This window comes from Mauremys reevesii, linkage group 5, assembly GCF_016161935.1.
Source record: "Mauremys reevesii isolate NIE-2019 linkage group 5, ASM1616193v1, whole genome shotgun sequence".
Classification (NCBI taxonomy): domain Eukaryota; kingdom Metazoa; phylum Chordata; order Testudines; family Geoemydidae; genus Mauremys; species Mauremys reevesii.
Window position 1 is genome coordinate 120387135 of NC_052627.1, and position 19580 is coordinate 120406714.

Genomic DNA, 19580 nt, shown 5'->3' on the forward strand with positions numbered 1-19580 from the left:
AAGAATGTAACTATTATTCTGGCATTTCCTAACTTTTGAGTGCTTAATTTTACAATCTTAATGTTTTAAGATAAGGATTTTTTGTATGCAATATATAATATGAATCCTTAAGTTATTGTGAGGACCTTAGAATAGATGTAATTGTTGAAATGATTTTATACCACAAACTTGTATTTAGTAGTGTATTTACATGTTGTGTTAATATTTGTTTCCATGTTATTTTTTAAATTGTTTGTATCTTAATGGGAGTTGCTCCTTTAAAAACAGAGCGGTACACTTAGCCCTGGTCTACACTATGAGTTTAGGTCAAATTTAGCAGTGTTAGATCGATTTAACCCTGCACCCGTCCACATGACGAAGCCATTTTTGTCGACTTAAAGGGCTCTTAAAATTGATTTTGATACTCCTCCCCAACGATGGATTAGCGTTGAAATCGACCTTGCTGAGTCAAATTTGGGGTAGTGTGGACGCAATTTGATGGTATTGGCCTCTGGGAGCTATCCCAGAGTGCTCCATGACTGGACAGCGCTCTCAACTCCGATGCACTGGCCACGTAGACAGGAAAGCCCGTAAACTTTTGAATTTCATTTTCTGTTTGGCCAGTGTGGCGAGGTGATCAGCACAGGTGACCATGCAGTCCCAGAATCGCAAAAGAGCTCCAGCATGGACTGAACAGGAGATACTGCATCTTCGCTGTATGGGGAGATTAATCCGTGCTATCCGAACTCCGTTCCAAAAGAGGAAATGCTGGAATATTTGAAAAAATCTCCAAGGGCATGAAGGACAAAGGTTATAACAGGGACCCACAGCAGTGCCGTGTGAAGCCTACCAAAGAACCAGAGAGGCAAACAGCCGGTCCGGGTCAGAGCCCCAGACATGCCACCTCTATGATGAGCTGCATGCCATTCTAGAGGGTGCCCCTACAACTACCCCACCCCTGTGCTTCCCTCCTGTGCTACCTTGACAGTTATCCCCCCATTTGTGTGACGAATTAATAAAGAATGCATGAATTTGAAACAACAATGACTTTATTGCCTCTGCAAGCAGAGATCAAAGGGGGGGAGGGGAGAACGGTTGGCTTACAGGGAAGTAGAGTGAACCAAGGGGGTGGGTTTTCATTAAAGAGAAACAAACAAAACTTTCACACCATAGCCTGGCCAGTCATGAAACTGGTTTTCAAAGTTTCTGTGATGCACAGCGCGCCCTGCTGTGCTCTTATAACCTCCCTGGTGTCTGGCTGCATGTAATCAGCGGCCAGGCGATTTGCCTCAACCTCACACCCCGCCATAAACATCTCCCCCTTACTCTCACAGATACTGTGGAGCACACAGCAAGCAGTAATAACGATGGGAATATTGGTTTCGCTGAGGTCTAACCGAGTCAGTAAACTGTGCCAGCGAGCTTTTAAATGTCCAAAGGCACATTCTACCACCATTCTGCACTTGCTCAGCTTATAGTTGAACTGCTCCTTACTACTGTCCAGGCTTCATGAGCCATGGGAGCAAGGGGTAGTCTGGGATAGGTGTGACCACGCGGTGCTGCCGACTAGGAGAGCAGCCTGAGGCAGAAGCCTCCAGCTGGCATGATAGTCCAGGCAGGACTAAATCTCCATTAGATGAAACTTAAAGAAGAGAATGACCTGGAGTCATTCCCATTTTTGTCAAGGCACTCCGACTGACCTCACTGAGGTTGGCCAGGAGCACCCACGTCTGCCCAGGCGCCCCAGACCAACCTAACCTAGATCGGCCAGGAGCACCCATGGGACGATGACAAAGCTTAGCAGTCATATTGTACCATCTGCTGTCTGCAAGGCAAGGGGATGCTGCTGTGTAGCACTGCTGTACTGCGTCTGCCAGCAGCACCCAGGAGACATACGGTGACAGTGAGCTGAGCGGCTCCATGCTTGCCGTGATATGTCGTGGTATGTCTGCACGGGTAACCCAGGAAAAAAGGTGAGAAACAATTTTTTGCTGTTGTTTTCACAGAGGGAGGGAGGGGGGCCTAACGACATGCACCCAGAACCACCAGCAACAATGTTTTTTCCCCATCAGGCACTGGGAGCTCAACCCAGAATTCCAGTGGCCGGCGGAGACTGCGGGAACTGTGGGATAGCTACCACAGTGCAACACTCTGAAAGTCGACACTAGCCTCGGTACTGTGGACGCACACCACCGACTTAATGCGCTTAGTGAGGACACACACAATCGACTGTACCAAATCGATTTCTAAAAAAATCGACTTCTATTAAGTTGACCTAATTTCATAGTGTAGACATACCCTTAATTGCAGAGCATTTTCAGTGACTGTCTCTTCAGTGTTTGCACAATGCCTAGCACAGTGGTGTTCTGGTCCATGATGAGGGGGCCTAGGACTATGGTAATACAATAAATAAATAATATGAGACTGAGTGCAGTGTGGAAGGTTTTGCCTGTTTCCAGAAAGAGGAATAATTTTTCTTGTATAAGCTCCAAAAAGAAAATATTTGATTTAGTCAATTTATCTTTCAGGAAAGCAAGCCTCATTCTTCAAAGTGTAACATTTTGGGGGATTGGATGTCAGGGCTTTGCTAGTGAGCTACAGTCTTTCACCTGTAGGTTACCGGTCTGAATCTAGCCCAGCTCACCAGGTATCTGTTCCCATTTGGTGACTCATATAGGAAAGAAGTTTGGTGACACTCCATCCCTGTTCCCACACCACCATTACCACTAAGCTTTGCATTAATTGGCAGACGTAGCAGAGAGGCCAAAAACTGCGTGGGCCATGGAAACTGTTGTATCCCAGTTTTCCATAGAGGTAGAGTGCTTCAGATCAGGGCTGAAGCATAATAGCATGTTGTTGTGTTTTGGAAGTTTGTCCTGCTACTTCCCTGTATGTACGTCAACGCTGTCAACCCAGTCCCCTTCACCACCACTAAATCCATACTTTTTTTTTAAAGTTGAAATATACATACAGTTTAGTTAGTTATAAAATGCAAATAGCCCATTACAAAACATCACACACAGAACTATACAAATCTTGGCAGCTACACTTAATCACACTTGGGCAGCTCTGTAACCTTTTCTGTTGTGATTCTTTTTTAGCATGTATCACTCACAGCTCCTTTGACAAGGTCTATATAATGCTGCCAACATCCTTTTTTATTATATTTATTGCAGTCAGCTTCTCAGATGGAGACCCTTTCCCAGGAATGCTGAAGTGTCTTACAACATCTTTCAAAGGTTGATTTCCTTTCATTGTCACATGTTCCTAATATCTCTCGGAGTTGCTCAGGTTTTTTGCTTTATGGGTATTTTTGAGCTTTTTTGTTGAACCCACAGTGCATTGAAATATGCATCTTCATATTCCTTTTTTATATTTTGTGAGGGATGTTCAGGTTTTCCAAGGAAATGTACATCAGAATTTCTTCATTGTTTTGTCCATACTTTCCTGATCTAGAGTTAGGTCTGATGTCATCAACAAAATGTTTTCTGCCTCATTTCCCATGGTGTTTATAGAAAAATTGGTATTCCTCATTATAAGTCCTGATGTACTAGAAACTGTTTGAGATGGCCTATCCATTCTGACTACACTAATCTATCAGCAGCTTTGGGGGGGAATATTATTGTCACTGGCCTTGAAAAGTAATAAATTATATATGCTTGGTTTTAATTCTTCTTTCTGACATTAATATACTTTTAAGGCAACTTGTTCTTCCCCTCCCTCATTGCTCCTATAGAACTGCCCCCTCCATCTCTATTTCTGTTGGATTTAGGCATCTTTGCTGAAGCTGCTCTGTTTTTGGCCTGCAGCCCAGGTCTCAGAAGAGCAATCTCTTTAAGGAGTTTACATTTCCTAACCCTGCCTGCTATTCTTCTTAACTGTATTCTGCACTGGGGATTTTGCTGACCTCATAGCCTTCTTAGTGTGCTTAGCTCTTCTAGTAAGAGCTGTAAAACATTAACTCCATAAGTGCCTTTTAATACAAGGACTCCATTCTTTTTTCTATCTAATAGGTGTGTATCAGGTAACGTAGGAAGCAGTATCAAGCAAAGGAAGGTACTCCACAAGCAAACCGTTGTTGTGGAAAGATATGTAGGCAAGGATGGGCATCTGAGGATGAGAGCACAGATGGGGAAATGCTGTACATGTTGGAGATGGACAGTTGAGAGAAGAAGTGGGGGTGGGAGAGGATGTGGATGACGAGCATGAATTTGGCAACAGAAGAGGGTTGAAAGGAAAGACAAGGTACAAGAGGGAAAGAAGAGGAAGAAAACCAGGAGACTGAAAAAAAGAGGTAGAAGAAGGAAAAATAATGGAAAATCCAAACTTTTGGACAATGCAAAGTTGGAAATTGAGGAGAAGAAACAAAAGAAGGCTAAGTATAGAAGGCTTCATGTCAAAAGTAATGACAATTTGTGTTTTCAGGGAAGGACCCCTGAATCTCCTTGCTAGAGTTGAGAATCAAAGCCTCCAACAAATTCTTGCTTTTGAGTTCTCCTGCACTGCACTGCACTGATCTCTACTCCCTTGATATGTACCCACCCCACCTGCCTCCTCCAGATACAGACCATTCTGATTTAACTGCAATCTGTCTTCATCTGAATGTCTAGTCTTAACAGCTGAGCCCCATTTTGGCCTAATCAACTTCTTCCCTCAGGCTCATGTTTATTTAAAAAAAAAATGCATCTAGACCACACTGCTGATTACAGTGTGGGCCAAATTCAGACCTGGGGTATGAAGATGCAACTCCATTGGCTCTGTCTGTTTTGCATTATACCACAATTCAATTATATAATGATGTTTTCATGCTATTTGCAAATATCACTTTCTTAGAGCCTATAGCTACAGTACCATTATCCCAGTTGCAAACAGCACTAGCTTACCCTGGATACCATGACATTTCATAACATGAATGATGAAACTCCAAATTAAAATAAGATGCTTATGTAGAAATAGATTTGTACAATAACTTCTACAACAAATCATATTTGTTAATGTAAAAATAAACACACTGACAGTAGAAAGGAGGTTAAGGGGGAAAGTCCATTAGGGATTTCTCACCTGACAGCTGCATTTAGGAGAAGCTGACCCACCAGTGTCATTTCATTCTTCAAAGGAATAGCATCCCCCCTGCCAACTTCACACCTCAGGAATGCTACTCTGAATTACAGAAAGAATCAAATATGCTATTGATAAAACCAAACATTGTGAGGACAGGCAGGGAGACAAGTTATTTTCATTTTTAGGCATGAAAAACACTATTTAGTTGATTCATGACTTGCCATTTGCTCAAACATTTGTGAATTATGCTGTTGTCTCTTGCTTTATTAAACCCTGTTCCTATGTGTGGTACACACACATTTAAACTTGCATAGAGTGCTAGACATAATCCATTACTGCCAAATACTGGGATTCCCCAGTCTGACACACTAATACAAGTGTTGACTCACCATATTATTTTTAGCACTATATTAAAAGGAATGTTTGACATCAAGTACTAAGATTTTAATCACTTTTGGGACAGCATATCCATATCTCTTGAATAATAAAAGATGAGAAAATGTTAAATTTAACAGTATGTGACTGGCATGAGTGCAGACTGCATGGATTGTTTGAGATAAGGCAGCCAACAGATGTGGAATTGATGAGTCTTACTAATAGGAGACCTCATTTCAGCCAACTGCTACAAAATCTTAAGTGAGCTTTCATGAGTGAGCACCATTATTTGAGGGAGAATTGCAGGTTGTGTGGATTAGTTAAATCTGTGTGCGCATATATGGATATAGGTATATAATTACTGGTAAATTAAGAGGTATTTGTAAGATGTGTCATACATCTAGGTTAGAATTTTCAAAAGTACCCTAGTGATTTAGGAGCCTTAGTCCCATTGACGCTCAAAGAGATATCTAAGTACCACATCACTCTGAAAATAAGATTGAGGCTCCTAAATCTCTTAAGCACTACTAAAATTGTACCTCTAGTTTAGTATCTCATAAATAACATAACATGAAACAGGGAAATGCAAAACATGGTTCCTCCTCCATAAAGGACCTACCTTTTCCTTGCTGCATAAATCATGAGATCAAAGAAGGCAAAATAACTTTTAGGACTGAAGGCTTCTATGGTAGTTTTCAGTTTGGAGTACCTGTTTCTCCCTTTTAAAACTGTAAATAACCCTAAACAGTGGGAGACGTATGTATTTTCAAGAATACCTGAATAGCAATCCATTCTCAGGAGAAATAAATAAATAAATATGAGGGCGGGGGTAGAGGGAGGAGGAGAAAAAAATATCACCGCTAAAATGGTTTCTTAGTAACTCACATAGAGCATTTTATCTATAATCTGTCCCAGAAAAAATGAGTAAAAATAGTTTCCTCAGACTTCAGTGGTAGGCTTAGACAATTTGGAACCAGAAGTACAGGCCACGATCCTGCAAACATGTAAGCAGTTTCTTAACTTTACTATCGTGAGTAGTCCTGTTGATTTCAGCTGGACTACTCATGGTAGTAAAGTGAAGCACATGTACAAGTGTTTGCAGGTTTGGGATCTTAGTATGTTACTTAATTCATGTGACTAATATCAACCAACTCAACGTGAAAATGCACTGCAAAACCTTCCCGGGAATTTTTATCTAAGTATCCAGACAATGTGGAAATCTGCATTCCAAATCTTCAACATTTTCACTTGCAAGGAAAATCCATGCAAAGTACTGAATTTTCACAGAACCTCTGTGGAATCAAAATAGGCACAAATATTTTTCACAGTTCTAGTCCTCAGTCAAACTTTTCCAAACTTCAAATATTTGGGTTTTGTTCAGGTCAAGGAACATCAAAGGGTTGGGTTAGTTCTTATTTTATCTGAACCAGTTTATCCATCACTAATAATACATTAATCTTTTAAGAGCAGATGTTTTTCCAACCAAGCCAGTGGTGGAAAAGGGAGATAAAAGGCCAAGATTAGCCTGGTTCACTAGACACAACATCCCCCACCAAATTATATGACAAAAAAACTGTGGATTCAAAGCCCAAGATTAAAGCCTCCCTGAGCTACTGTTTATATGCAGTATGTCTGCACTTATGAAATTATTGACTTTAAAATGTATTTTCAATGATGTTTGGAATATATATTTGCTTTTAACTAGAAATAGAAGATGAAACCCATATTATATTTGTGCTTAGGAGGGATATTCCAAGTGAACAAGTGAAGCATGCAGATAGAGAACAGGCAAAGCGCGTTGTCTACTCAGTAGTTTATGGAGCAGGTAGGGATCTGTATAGAACTAGAAACAAGCTTATTCTCACTACTGTTTACTTTTTTAGATGATTAACTAGAACTGCAATGGATTTGAGTTCACTGAATTTCTGAAGGTGAATAACGTGATCTCAGAATATTGCATCTTGATTTTTTTTGACTATCATAAAATAGTCTACTTAAAAATCATTCAGAATAATATAGCAGCATTAACATAATATGAAAGTTATTCCCTGACTAAGTTGATGCGTTGACTTATTTTGCATTTTGACTTCTAAGTACATCTGAGCTACTATAAGGAGACTCATGAATCAATGTAATTCAAACATCTGTCTTTACCTATCTAAAATTAGTATAATTCAGTATGGAATATCTTCTGCATACCACTGGTGGATGCATACATAGAAGATGAATGAAGTTGTTATCGGATCAAGGACAGAATTTGGCTTTGAATGTTATTTTTATTAACCTCCCTGTACTGTACCATAAGTGTAAATAGTACTTCACAAAATATTGTTGAGAAATAAGGTTTCTGCTCTTTGGAGCTCAGTATTTAATTCAGACAAAAATAGGCATACCACAATTCCTTTAATATTGATGAAATTTCTGTTTTAATAAAATGGGCTTCTCTTGTATACTTGACTGTCATGATCTCATACCACTATGTAAAGGATTTTCCTTTAATTATCCCATTCATTTAACTATTTAATCTATTTTTAGATGTGCAGATTTTTTTCTTAATCTACTATAAAGTACTTCAATTTATATAGCCTTCCTAAAGGTAACCTGCAAAAGGAAAAATAGAGTATGTTACTTCTATACAAAGTAAAGGGAAGGTCTCCCCCTGAAAAGATTTTGCTTGAAACAAGTGAAGATTCTGAATAAAAAATCACTTCCCCTCTCACTTTCCTGGAATTTGTCTTCTCATTAAGAAATAAAATTTTCCAAGGCTTGGATTTCTACTGTAAAGAATAAATAGAAATAACGTTCAGGCATTTCTACATCATGAAAAAAATAAAGGACCCAAGCCCAATTTTTATTCCTTTGCATGTCACCTTTAATATTTATATGGATGATAGACTGACAAATGCTAGTGCTCTTAAAGGCAAATTTACTAACACAACTCATTGATTTAACTGTTTAATAAAACATTGAAATAAGACATCTGGTAGCAGTATAGACCCTAAAACATTTAAAAACTAGAGCCATACAGTAATATCTTGATATAACTACACTTGTATGTGACTTAGAATCATAGTGGTAAGGGACCACAAAGGTTATCTTGTCTAACCCAATGCCAAGGTGTGGGATTTGTTGGGTCTAAACCATCCAAGACAGATGGCTATCCAGCCTCCTTTTGAAAACCTCCAGTGAAGAAGCTTCCACAACCTCCATAGGAAGTCTGTTCCATTGTCCTACTGTTTTTACAGTTAGATTAATTCTTAGGAAAAGCTTCCTAAATCTGCTATGCTGTAGTTTGAACCCATTGCCTGTTGTCCTGCCCTCTGTGGAAAGAGAGAACAACTTTTCTGCATCTTTTTAATGGCAGCCTTTCAAGTATTTGGAGGCCACTATCTTGTCTCCCCTCAATCTCTTCTTTTCCAAACTAAACATACCCAGTTCCTTCAGCCTTTGCTCTTATGGCTTGCATTCCATCCCTTTGATCATCTTTGTCACTCATCTCTGGATTCTTTCCAGTTTCTCCACATCCTTTCTATACATTGGTGACCAAAACTGGACACAATCCATCAGCTGAGGACTAACCAGTGCTAAGTAGAGTGGAACTATCATCTCCCATCGCATTGCTGACTCATGTTGAGGTTGTGATCCACCACAACACCCAGATCCTTCTCAGCAGTGCTGCTGCCAAGCAGTTACCCCCATTCTGTATTTGTGCATTTGGTTTTCTTCCCTAAGTGTAGCACCTTAAATTTGTCTGTGTTGAATTTCCTTTTGTTGTCTATACATCAGTTCTCCAATTTATCCAGATCCCTTTGAATTTTAGCTCTATCCTCCAAAGTATTGGCAAACCCCCTAGCTTTGTGTCATCTGAAAATTTGATGCTACATCCAGGTCATTAATAAAGATGTTAAACAACACTGGACCTAGAATAGATCCCCATGGTACCCCACTTGAGACCTCCCTACAATCTGATATCATTCCATTACTAATTACTCTTTGTTTGCAGTTGTTTAACCAATTATGTATCCACTTAATGGTGGTTCCATCAAGCCCGCATTTCTCCAGGTTACTTATCAGAATGTCATGTGGGACTATGTCAAAAGCCTTGATGAAGTTCAGGTATATTATGTCCACCACATTCTCCCTATCCATCAAACCAGTTACCCTGTCAAAGAAGGAAATCAAGCTGGTTTGGCATGATTTGTTCTTGGTAAATCCATGCTGGATGCTAATGATCCTTCATCCTCCAGGTATTCTCAAATTGAATGCTTTATACATTGCTCTAGTAGCTTCCCATGTATCGAAGTCAGACTGACTGGTCTATAGTTCCCCGGCTCCTTCCTTTTCCCCTTTTTAAAGATGGGCACTATGTTAGCCCTTCTTCAATCTTCCAGGACCTCTCCTGTCATCCATGAGTTTGCATATATTATTGCCAGTGGCTCTGAGATTTTCTCAGCTAATTCCTTCAGTACCCTCAGGTGAATAGCGTCAGGCCCCGCTGATTTGAATTCATTCAAATTGTTCAGAAGATCTCTGATGTATTCTTTACTTATCCCAATCTGCATCTCTTCCCCTTTATTGTCTATAGTAAGTTCACTATACATTTTATTTTATATGAGAAGACTGAAGCAAAGTAGGCATTGAGCAGCTTTGTCTTTCTATCATCTTCGGTTACCAGCTCACCTTCTCCACTGAGCAGCGGACTCGCACCATCCTTGATCTTTCTTTTTTTGTCTGACATTAGTAGTCTTCAGGAATTCTTCCCCCATTTCAGAGAGCTCTACCTATTTACAAATTTAGTTGTGTTTGAAGCGCAACATAGCAAATGAAGAAAACAAAATGATGATCATATCATATAGTTCTTTTCTGGTCGTTGAGCCTTTAGATTACACTTGGATCACATTTTCAAGGTCTTCCACGAGAGCTAGATATGTACTTAAAAAACAAAAACAAAACCCCTGAGACTCTCACCTAATCACTGGCCTCCAGAAGTTAGTACTTTAACACACAAACCAAACAGCATGAGAAGTGACAACACTGCAGACTTCCTGTTTACTTTGAAGCAATTCACTTCACCTGTGCCTCGTTCATCTGTAAAAAAATATATAATGAGGAGCACCAAAGTATCTGTTAATTAATTAATTAAATCCTAAATTAGGCCATGTCTATATGTACAGCACTGCGGGGGTACAGCTGTACAGATAGCGCATCTGTTAAAATCATCTCCATGAGTGGCATAAGCTATGCTGGTGGGAGAAGCTCTCTTATTGACATAGCGCTGTGCACATGAGTGCTTATGTCAGTGTAACTTACGTCACTCAGGGGGTGGAATATTCACATTTGTTACAGTTCTCTTGTGAAGCCACAAGTAGTTTCCTAACTGGTATAGACAGACTCTGGTAATTCAGTTTTCTGAACAATGAATGAGAAATTTTGGGGAAGTGGGGGAGAGTTAAATTAATTGGTCATCAAACAATAATACAACACTGGAATAATTCCATTAGGAGTCATCCCAGATGTCTTGCAAATTTCTGATTCTAGCACCTTGGTTATATTTGTTCTTCTAGACCTCTGTGCAGCTCCTGACATAGCTGAGTACAAAATACTACAGAATTGTTATGAAATGTACATCAGACTGACAGTGATGGCATTTGGGTGGCTGAAATCCTCCCTCTCTCAAAAATGCAAGCTAGTTTCTCTTGACATTATTACTGAGACAACTAATATTTTATATCTCTGGTGCTTCAAGACATTGCCTTTCAGCAAATGTTATTTGCAGACACAATGTTGTTTTTGTTTCTATGTAGCTGACACCTAAATATCTGTCTTTGAAGGCTAAAATCAATAATGTTGATGTATGGTTTTATTTGCACTTGAACTACTTGGTTCATAAATTTCTTCAAATTGTATCTCTTAGCTTTTAATCTCATACCATGGAAAACTCTGATCTCATTTTTCTCTCATATTCCTTTGCTTTATCTTGTTACATATTCACTTTGATATAGTTTTACTTATAACACATATCTAGATGCTGGGTAAGTCTTGTTGTGACTTTCTCTACACTTACTTTAAAATCTGTTCTTTCTCTTCCATCCCTCCTGTTAAAACCTTGGTCAATGCCTTGATCATCTCTTGTTTCAATTACTGAAGTCTTCTTCTCTGTTGCTTCCATGCATTCCACTTCTCCAGCTTGTCCAAAACACCCTACCTAAAATCATTCGTCCCCCTCATCCCTATCCTCACATCTCTTCATTCACTTCCCTGCTTATTCAACATTGAATTAAATCTCCTTATCTTCATATCAAGGCTCTGCATAAATTTGCCCCTGACTAGTTTATGAATAAAAATGAACAAAAACTAAGAACCCTGCAGGATACATGGTATGAATCTAAAATACAGATATTATTCTAAAATTTGTATTTAAACTATTAAAATGTAATATGCAGTGGGGAAAGCCTCTGCTGAGTTGCACCCAAATTCAGTAAGGCATTTCAGTGACGAGTTTAGTCCTTTCCTAATCAGTGAAAACACTTAAGTTTAAAATGAAACATATACTTAAGTAGTTTGCTGAATCAGGACCTTAGTGTATGTGATCATCCAAATTTGTGAAAATAACTACAGTGGTCGTATTCCATTAGTCAATATACAGTTCGGTACTAATATTTATAACAAAGCAATATTTAAATGATTTTCTGTTCTACATTATTGTGCACAAGGTAAAGAACGTCTTGCTGGATGTTTGGGAATTACGCCTCTTCAAGCTGGTCAATTTATAGAGAGTTTTCTGGTGAAATACAAGAAAATTCATGACTTTACAAAGAAAACCATTGAGCAATGCCACAATGAAGGTAATAAAACCTATAAGATGCGTTCTTGTTTACTGTTCAGCTGCTATGCTACATTTTACAATAAGGACAGAGACTCAACTCAGATAATGCTTGTGGGATGAGAGAAAAAGTTTAAAGAAATGATGAAAATATCCACCCCGATTAAGGTCTGTCCTGTGTTATGCTGGCAAACTGGGAGGATCTGGTTGGATCCACCACAGCTGCTTCTTCCCAGATATTGTTTTACTGGGAATGCTCTTTAGCATTTGTGAATGGTAAGAAGTTCCTTTCTTTTGAATATGGCTCTCAACGTCCAGTTATCCATATTTAAAGTTACTTTAAGATTAACTTATTGCAATGCAATGTACATACCACCATATCATCAAACTAGTTAGAAGTTGCTGCTAGGGCATAACACAGCCTGCTTAGTAAGCACTGTTTCACAAAGAGAGTACGTTATGCCTGTGGCCGTGATCTGCACTGGCTACCCCATGATTTTTTGGTGAGCTTTTAGGTATCAAAGGCTATAAAGCACTAAAAGATATGAACTCAAAACACCATCTGTGTGTCCCATGTAATATCACAGCAGATGTGATCCTCTGAAGAGTCTAAGCTAACAATTTAGTGGCTGTCTACACTTAAAGCACTGCAGCGGCACAGCTGGTGCAGCTGTGTCGCTGTAGCGCTTAGTGAAAATATTAATTATGCCGATGTGAGAGCTTCTCTCATCCACTCCCCAAGAGGCAGTAGCTATGTCAATGGAAGAAGCCCCCTGTCAACATAGCACTGTCTATGCTTGGGGTTAGTTCGGTACAACTGCGTCGCCCAGTGGGGTGGATTCTCCACTCCCCTGAGCAACGTAGTTATAGCAACATATGTTGGTCTAAACCTTAGATTTGGGTTGGTGGCAGGATGTCCTCAGTGAGGGTTTTTTCACTTTAGAATTAACTTTTTGCTTTTCGTCCATCAGACCACCACTAAACTCACCTGTTCTTTTCTTAAACTTTCTCAGAGGAGAAGGTTGGTTGAGGAATGATAGGATAGAGTAAAGGTCTGTTTTTTCAAAGGTTGATCTGATCTGTTTAATGTCTGTGTTGCTACTTTTGGTAGTGCATCGAGAGTGTTTGATAGGCATAATTGAAACATCGAAATATATAATAAACATTTAGTGCTCATTGTAGGCAAAGTTATTGGCATCTTGACTTTCTATGCTTAGTTTTGAATTTGTGTGCATGTGCACATGCAAGAAGGCTTGTAGAGCTGTTCAGGAAAAAAGGAGAATAATTAGCAACAAGACAAGGCTGTTCCTAGGAGCATTGGTACCGCTTGGTGCAAATGGCGTTAGATGCCTCCCCAACAAGTTGCCTAGTCATTTACTTGGTGCTTTCTTCCTCACACCAACCTACCTGATCTCTTAAGATGTGTCACTTCATCCTAAAGTTTTTCTAAGTTCTTCTTTGAGTACTTGCCCATGTATATTATTACTCCTGGGGGAATTCTGTGTCACTGTGTGGCGCAGAATTCATGTCTCGCACAGATTTATTTGCTTTCCCTCATAAAAATGACTTGCTGATGGGGAAACAAAGGGAAGCTGCATAGGCGGTCATGTGCCGCTCCCCAACAGCATGGGTGCGTCGTTTTGGGTGTCTGGAGCAGCCAATGGAGAGCTAAATCACTGGGGGGGAGGGCAGGCCTGGGAACACCCCAGCTGGTGCTGGGTCAGACCTACCCCCCCATCTGCCTTATGTCCATGCATCTGGACCCCCCCATACCCAGTCTCCACCCTGCCGAGCCTCACCCCCCACACCCAGAACTCCCCCACTGAGCCACCTGTACTCTAACCCCCACCCCATCGAGCCTCACCCCTGCACCTGGAGCCCCGCTGCACCCAGAGCCACCACTACCTGGCCCTTCCCAGCCCCATCCAGGCCAGTCACTCCTACCCTGTGCTGGGCTCAGCTGCTAGTCCCTGCTGGATTGAGGGAGGGGTAGGAGCGCACTTCCCCTGCACAGAGCATTTGGGGCTGGACCAGGGCTGGAGCTGGATCAGACCCACCCCCAAAAAGCTCCCCCAGATTTGCAACCCCTGTTTCCTGCCCCCATCACTCCTCAGCCATGGAGGGAGGGGTCACTGTACAGGGAACTGCTCCCCCATCTGCCTACTCCTCATGCATCCAGACCCCCCATACTCAGACCCCCCTGCATATGGACCTCTGCATCCAGACCCTCACCCCTGAACCTAGACCACCCCCTATTGAGCACCCCATACTTGAATCCCCACCCTGACAAGTCCCACCCCATATGCACCTGGATGCCCCACAAGCCTGCCCCACCCTACTGAGCCCCAATCAGCTGCACTTGTACCCCTGCCCCCACCAAGCCCTACTGTCCCAGCACCTAGTCTCCCCACAACTAGAACACCCCCCCCCCCACTGAGGCACAGTCACCTTCACCTGGACCCTCCCTGCAGAATCCCATTGCCCCAGCACCTGAAACTCCCCCAACAAGCCCTTGTTCATCCAGATCCTCCCTGCACCCAGACCTGCCCACTGAGCTGCTCGCACCCAGATCTCCCACACAGAACCCTCTCACCCTGCACCTGGATCCACCCCCACACACTAAGCCCCTCCACACTTGGATCCTGCTGGTTTGAGCCTGCCTGCCCACACCTTGTGCACATGACATGGGGCTGCTAACCCTGGTGAGTTGTTTCACCTGCTACTCCTGAGGGAATTCTGAACCAAAAAAATAAATATTCTTTACCAAAAAAATAAAAATTCTGTGGGATAGTATTTTAAAATTCTGCAATATTTATTTATCAATAAATAAATGTGGAGGCTCCAGCATGGCAGTGGGGAGCACAGGCCACTGGCTGCATTGAGGTGGGAGACCACACGGCAGCCTTCCTCCGCCTGTCCCCCCACAGACACAGACCTCTGGCATGGGCCCAGCCCTTGTGCTATGTCAGGGTCAGGTGCAGCTTCACCGCTGAGTCTGTGTCCCAGAGGGGAATGAGCTACAGGGTGATCTCCCACCTCTGTGCAGCCAGTGGCCTGTGCTCCCCACTACCATGCTGGAGCCTCCACATTTATTTATTGACATAAAATCTGCAGAATTTTGCAGAATTTTAAAATATTGTGTGCAGAATTTTTTTGGTGCAGCATTTTTAATTTTTTGGTGTAGAATTCCCTCAAGAGCAGTATTAGATTCCACTCTTGATCAGATGTGGCCCATGCGCTTAAGATTGGAGTCTTTTGGCCAGCAGTGTCTGCTGGGGCCATGCATGCATCCTGGATGTCCTTGCACTCCCATACTACAAGCATAAAAGGGAGTGCAGGACCAACCATCACTCACCACCTGGGGCTCCAGTTGGGGAGCAGGGTTGGGGTGCAGGGGTTTGCCCCATTCTGGCACCCACCCACCCACAAGCCCCTATGCCCCAACCCCGCTCGTTGGCAGGAGCACTGGGTGGAGCGGGGCAAGCCCCTGTGCCCAGACCTCACTCCCCAGCAGGAGTGCCAGGCGGGTGGAGGGGGTTGGGGCACGGGGCACCTATTTTTCCGGGAGTCCCCAGTTGGCCAGGGCCCCTGGGCATGGCCCCATTGACCCAGTGGCTATGCCACTGCTTCACCTCTCTCATTACTTCACTCCTAGGGTATGGATATTCACTACAGACAAATGGGAATGTGTAGAGGGCACAGGATTTAATACAAGGAGAGTCTGCAGCTGTTGCCTCCCCCCGCTCTCCCCCCCAAACCCCCCCCACATCTCCATGGCCCTGCAGCCACAGATACTAAATACAGTTCAAGAGCACAAATGCTGACTGATGCACAGAAGAAATAAGTAAACATTTTGCCTCTTGAAATGGATTATGGCTTTGTAACTCTGAGGCTGAATTTTTGTGGGCCAGCAGCCATCAGGTCTATTTAATGAAGAATAGGTTCCTTGGGCTGTTTTATGCTGGAGCACATAATATATCAATATAATGCAGTAAAATTTGACATGAGCAGGGTTCATTCTGGGAACAGAGGTCTTATTCAGCAAGTATCTCAAAGAAAAAAAGAGGACAGGTTTTAAAATTTTACAGTAATCTCTAATGAATAATAAGATGATGAACCAATTCCTTCACTACCCCCAAACAATGACTTATGAAAATGTAAGTTTAATAAAATAAATATACAATTTGTAAAAGTGCACTGGTCTGTTGAGTGCATGCACACATCCTAGCCCACATGACATACTCCTCAGCCCTGTCAGAAGGGAACATTCTGGGACCTGTAGTTTCCCCCAGCTAGAGCACATGACCAGGGAGGAGTTATGGGGTTGGAGGATCATGTGACTGCTTTGGGAAGGGGAACTATATAAAAAGAAGCCTGATCTCACTCTGAGAAAGTCAAGGTAGAGACATGACCTGGAGGGAGACTCTCCAAAGTGTAAGACTTGAGAAAATTGCTACTGTAATACAAGAATCACTGTAGTCACTCACCAGAAGGCCAGTCACGAGTGTCTCTTGTTCAACAACTAAGTTTCAGGTGCCCATCCCTGCCAAAAGACATCCCTGTTTCCATTCAGTTGTGTGTGTATAAGAGACCAGGTAGATAATAGAGAGATCTGCTTTGAAGCTTCATTGCAATTAATAGAAAAGATTTTGAGGCACTTAAGGCATTACCCACTACAGATAATCAAGCAAAAAGAAAGTTATTTGCCTGTCTGGTAACTGGAGCTTTTCAAGATGTGTTGACCAGATATGTATTCACTCTTGGTGACCTAACATCACACCTTCTTTCCAGTCTGAGAATTTTTAAGTGAGAGTAATTAACCATTGGAACAATTTACCAAAGGTCCCAGTGGATTCTACATCAAGAGTGGATGTTTCTCTAAAAGATCTGCTCTAGGAATTATCTGGAGGGACGTTCATGGCTTGTGCTACACAAGAGGTCACACTAGATGATCACAATGGTCCCTTCTGGCCTTGGAATCTGTGCTTGAAGCTGGCCAGCAGTGTGTGTTGTGGCCATGTATGCACCCTGAGTGCCTTCATGCCCCTCTCCCAAGGGCATAAATGACAGTGGGCCCAACAGGCAATCAGTTATCTGTCCACTACAGAATCCAATCTATAATAGGAATCAATAATAGAGGGGAAGGAAGGTAGGTCATGAAATATATATATAATATATATATAATATGAAGAACACAGAGAACACATCACGAAGAATTGAAGTTACTGTACAGGTAAGCAACTTTTCTAGATCTAGATATATTCCAGTCTTAGTGACTCACAAGAAGTGACATGATGTAATTTGGTGGATGTTTGGAGTCTATCTAAAAATGGATTTCAATACAGTCCTGCCATAAGAAATGCCTGCTCTGAAAGCTTCTACTAATGAATAGTATTTGGTAAATTGGAGAGAGTCCAGAGGAGAGCATCAAAAACTATATAAAGTTTAGACAACCTGACCTATCAGGAATGGTTAAAGAAACTGGGCATGTTTGACCTTGAGAAAAGAAGACTAAAGGGAGACATAACAGTCTTCAAATATGTTAAAGGCTTTTATAAAGAGGACAATAATCAAATGTTCTCCATGGCCACCAAGGGTAGGACAAGAAGTAACTGGCTTAATCTGCAGCAAGGGAGATTTAGATTAGATATGAGGAAAATCTTTCTAACTATAAGGATAGGTAAGTAATTTTCTCAGATACTTCTGCGGGCTGAAAATGATCTGGGAATGTCTGAGGTTGCACAGTTCTTTCTCTATGAGGTGGAGTTGGGAGAATGCCCATGTTAAGGACCGCACGGTTTCCAGTATAGCCATGCAAGGATATTATATGGATAAGACATAAAGGCCCAAGGAAAACACAATGATGTTTAAGTTTGTAGGAGACCCAAGACTCCATTTCTGACCCATAGAATTCAGAAGAAGAGGCTTTAGGGGAATAGATAGATGATCCCTTCCCACTGTGTTGTGAGTCAGATGAAGAATAAGAGAATACCACCTCTAAAGGAGGGGCTGCTGAGGCAGGATCACTGGGTGTAATATTGGAGTAGCTGTTGTGCTGGGGAGGAGGTCAGTATTGATATAACAGTGGCATTCATACCAGAGGACTGTTAAATTCAACCAAAAGTAAACGACACTCCAGCTCCTCCAAAACTTGGAGATCCTTTGGAACCACATATTTTCCTGGCAGTGATTTAGGTGGTATGGTGAATCTTTGGGCTCAGGTGTAGCCGAATGGAGTACCCGGTGTCAATGTACTCCATGTGTCATAATAGTAAGCAGGGCCAAGGAAGAGGTTGCCACTGGTTCTCAAGCACTTGGTGGTAAGTGCTGGGGCCGGAGCAGAGCCAGGTCTGGGGAGTGGGCCTGGACGCTAAGTGGGTGGGCCATGGCCCACCCAGGCCCACCCGTGGCTATGCCTCTGGTGCGAAGTTGTAGATATTTGACATTTTCTTTTTTAGTGTATTATTAGAACTGTCAAAGAATATATATACTCACTCCAAAATACATAACATACTTTTCAATACAAACACTTTGTAGAAAAAATCAGCAATTTGCAATCAATTGTTACCAGTCACAGTGAAGAAGAGTGCATTGTCATCAAATTTGTTACTTTAATAACTGCAACTAATCCTGTGTCAGGAAAATTACTTTTCTCAGAACAAGGTGGGTGAGGTAATATCTTTTATTGGACCAACTTCTATTGGTCAGAAAGACATGCTTTTGAACTTACATAGAGCTCTTCTTCAGGTCTGGGACACTTACTCAGCTAAATATAAATGGAACACGTTGTTTAGCATAAATGGTTAACACATATTTCAAGGGACCATTCAAAGTGAAGTGACCTATTAACATCCATCCAATCATAAGGAGGAAACAAAGGGTGGGGGAAGCAGCTGGTGGAGAGGGTTGTTAGTGTGAGATATTTTTGTAATAAGCCATAAATTCAGTCTCTATTCAGTCCATGATTTTTAGTGTCTAGCAAAGTTATGAATTTAAGCTCCCTTGCTCATCTTTTGAAAATGTTGTGCAGGTTTCCTTTGAGGATGAGGGACTGATAGGTCAGATATAGAGTGATTGCTTTGTGAAAAGTGTTCACCTAGAGGTGATATGGTAGTTTTGTGTTTTATCATTTTCCTGCATCATTTTCTCAGAACAGCACTTTCAACCTCTTTTTATAACAGCATATAATTGATTCAGACTTTTATTCACAGAAGACATGCTGTTCCTTGTTTATTCTTTGCAGTGCTTAAAAAATTACTATAACCATGGGTTTTAGAGACCAGGTGGGTGAGGTAATATTTTTTATTGAACCAATTTCTGTGGTGAAAAAGACAAGCTTTCA

General features: G+C 41.6%; 1 protein-coding gene across 1 annotated transcript in view; it reads left to right on the forward strand.

The window, feature by feature from the left end:
* Positions 1 to 19580, forward strand: part of POLN (DNA polymerase nu) — a 227947-nt gene that overhangs the window by 144111 nt on the left and 64256 nt on the right. Inside the window, exons 20-21 of the mRNA XM_039539378.1 lie at positions 7158 to 7240; positions 12129 to 12260. Coding sequence (XP_039395312.1) covers positions 7158 to 7240; positions 12129 to 12260 — 215 coding nt within the window. The remainder of the gene's footprint in view (positions 1 to 7157; positions 7241 to 12128; positions 12261 to 19580) is intronic.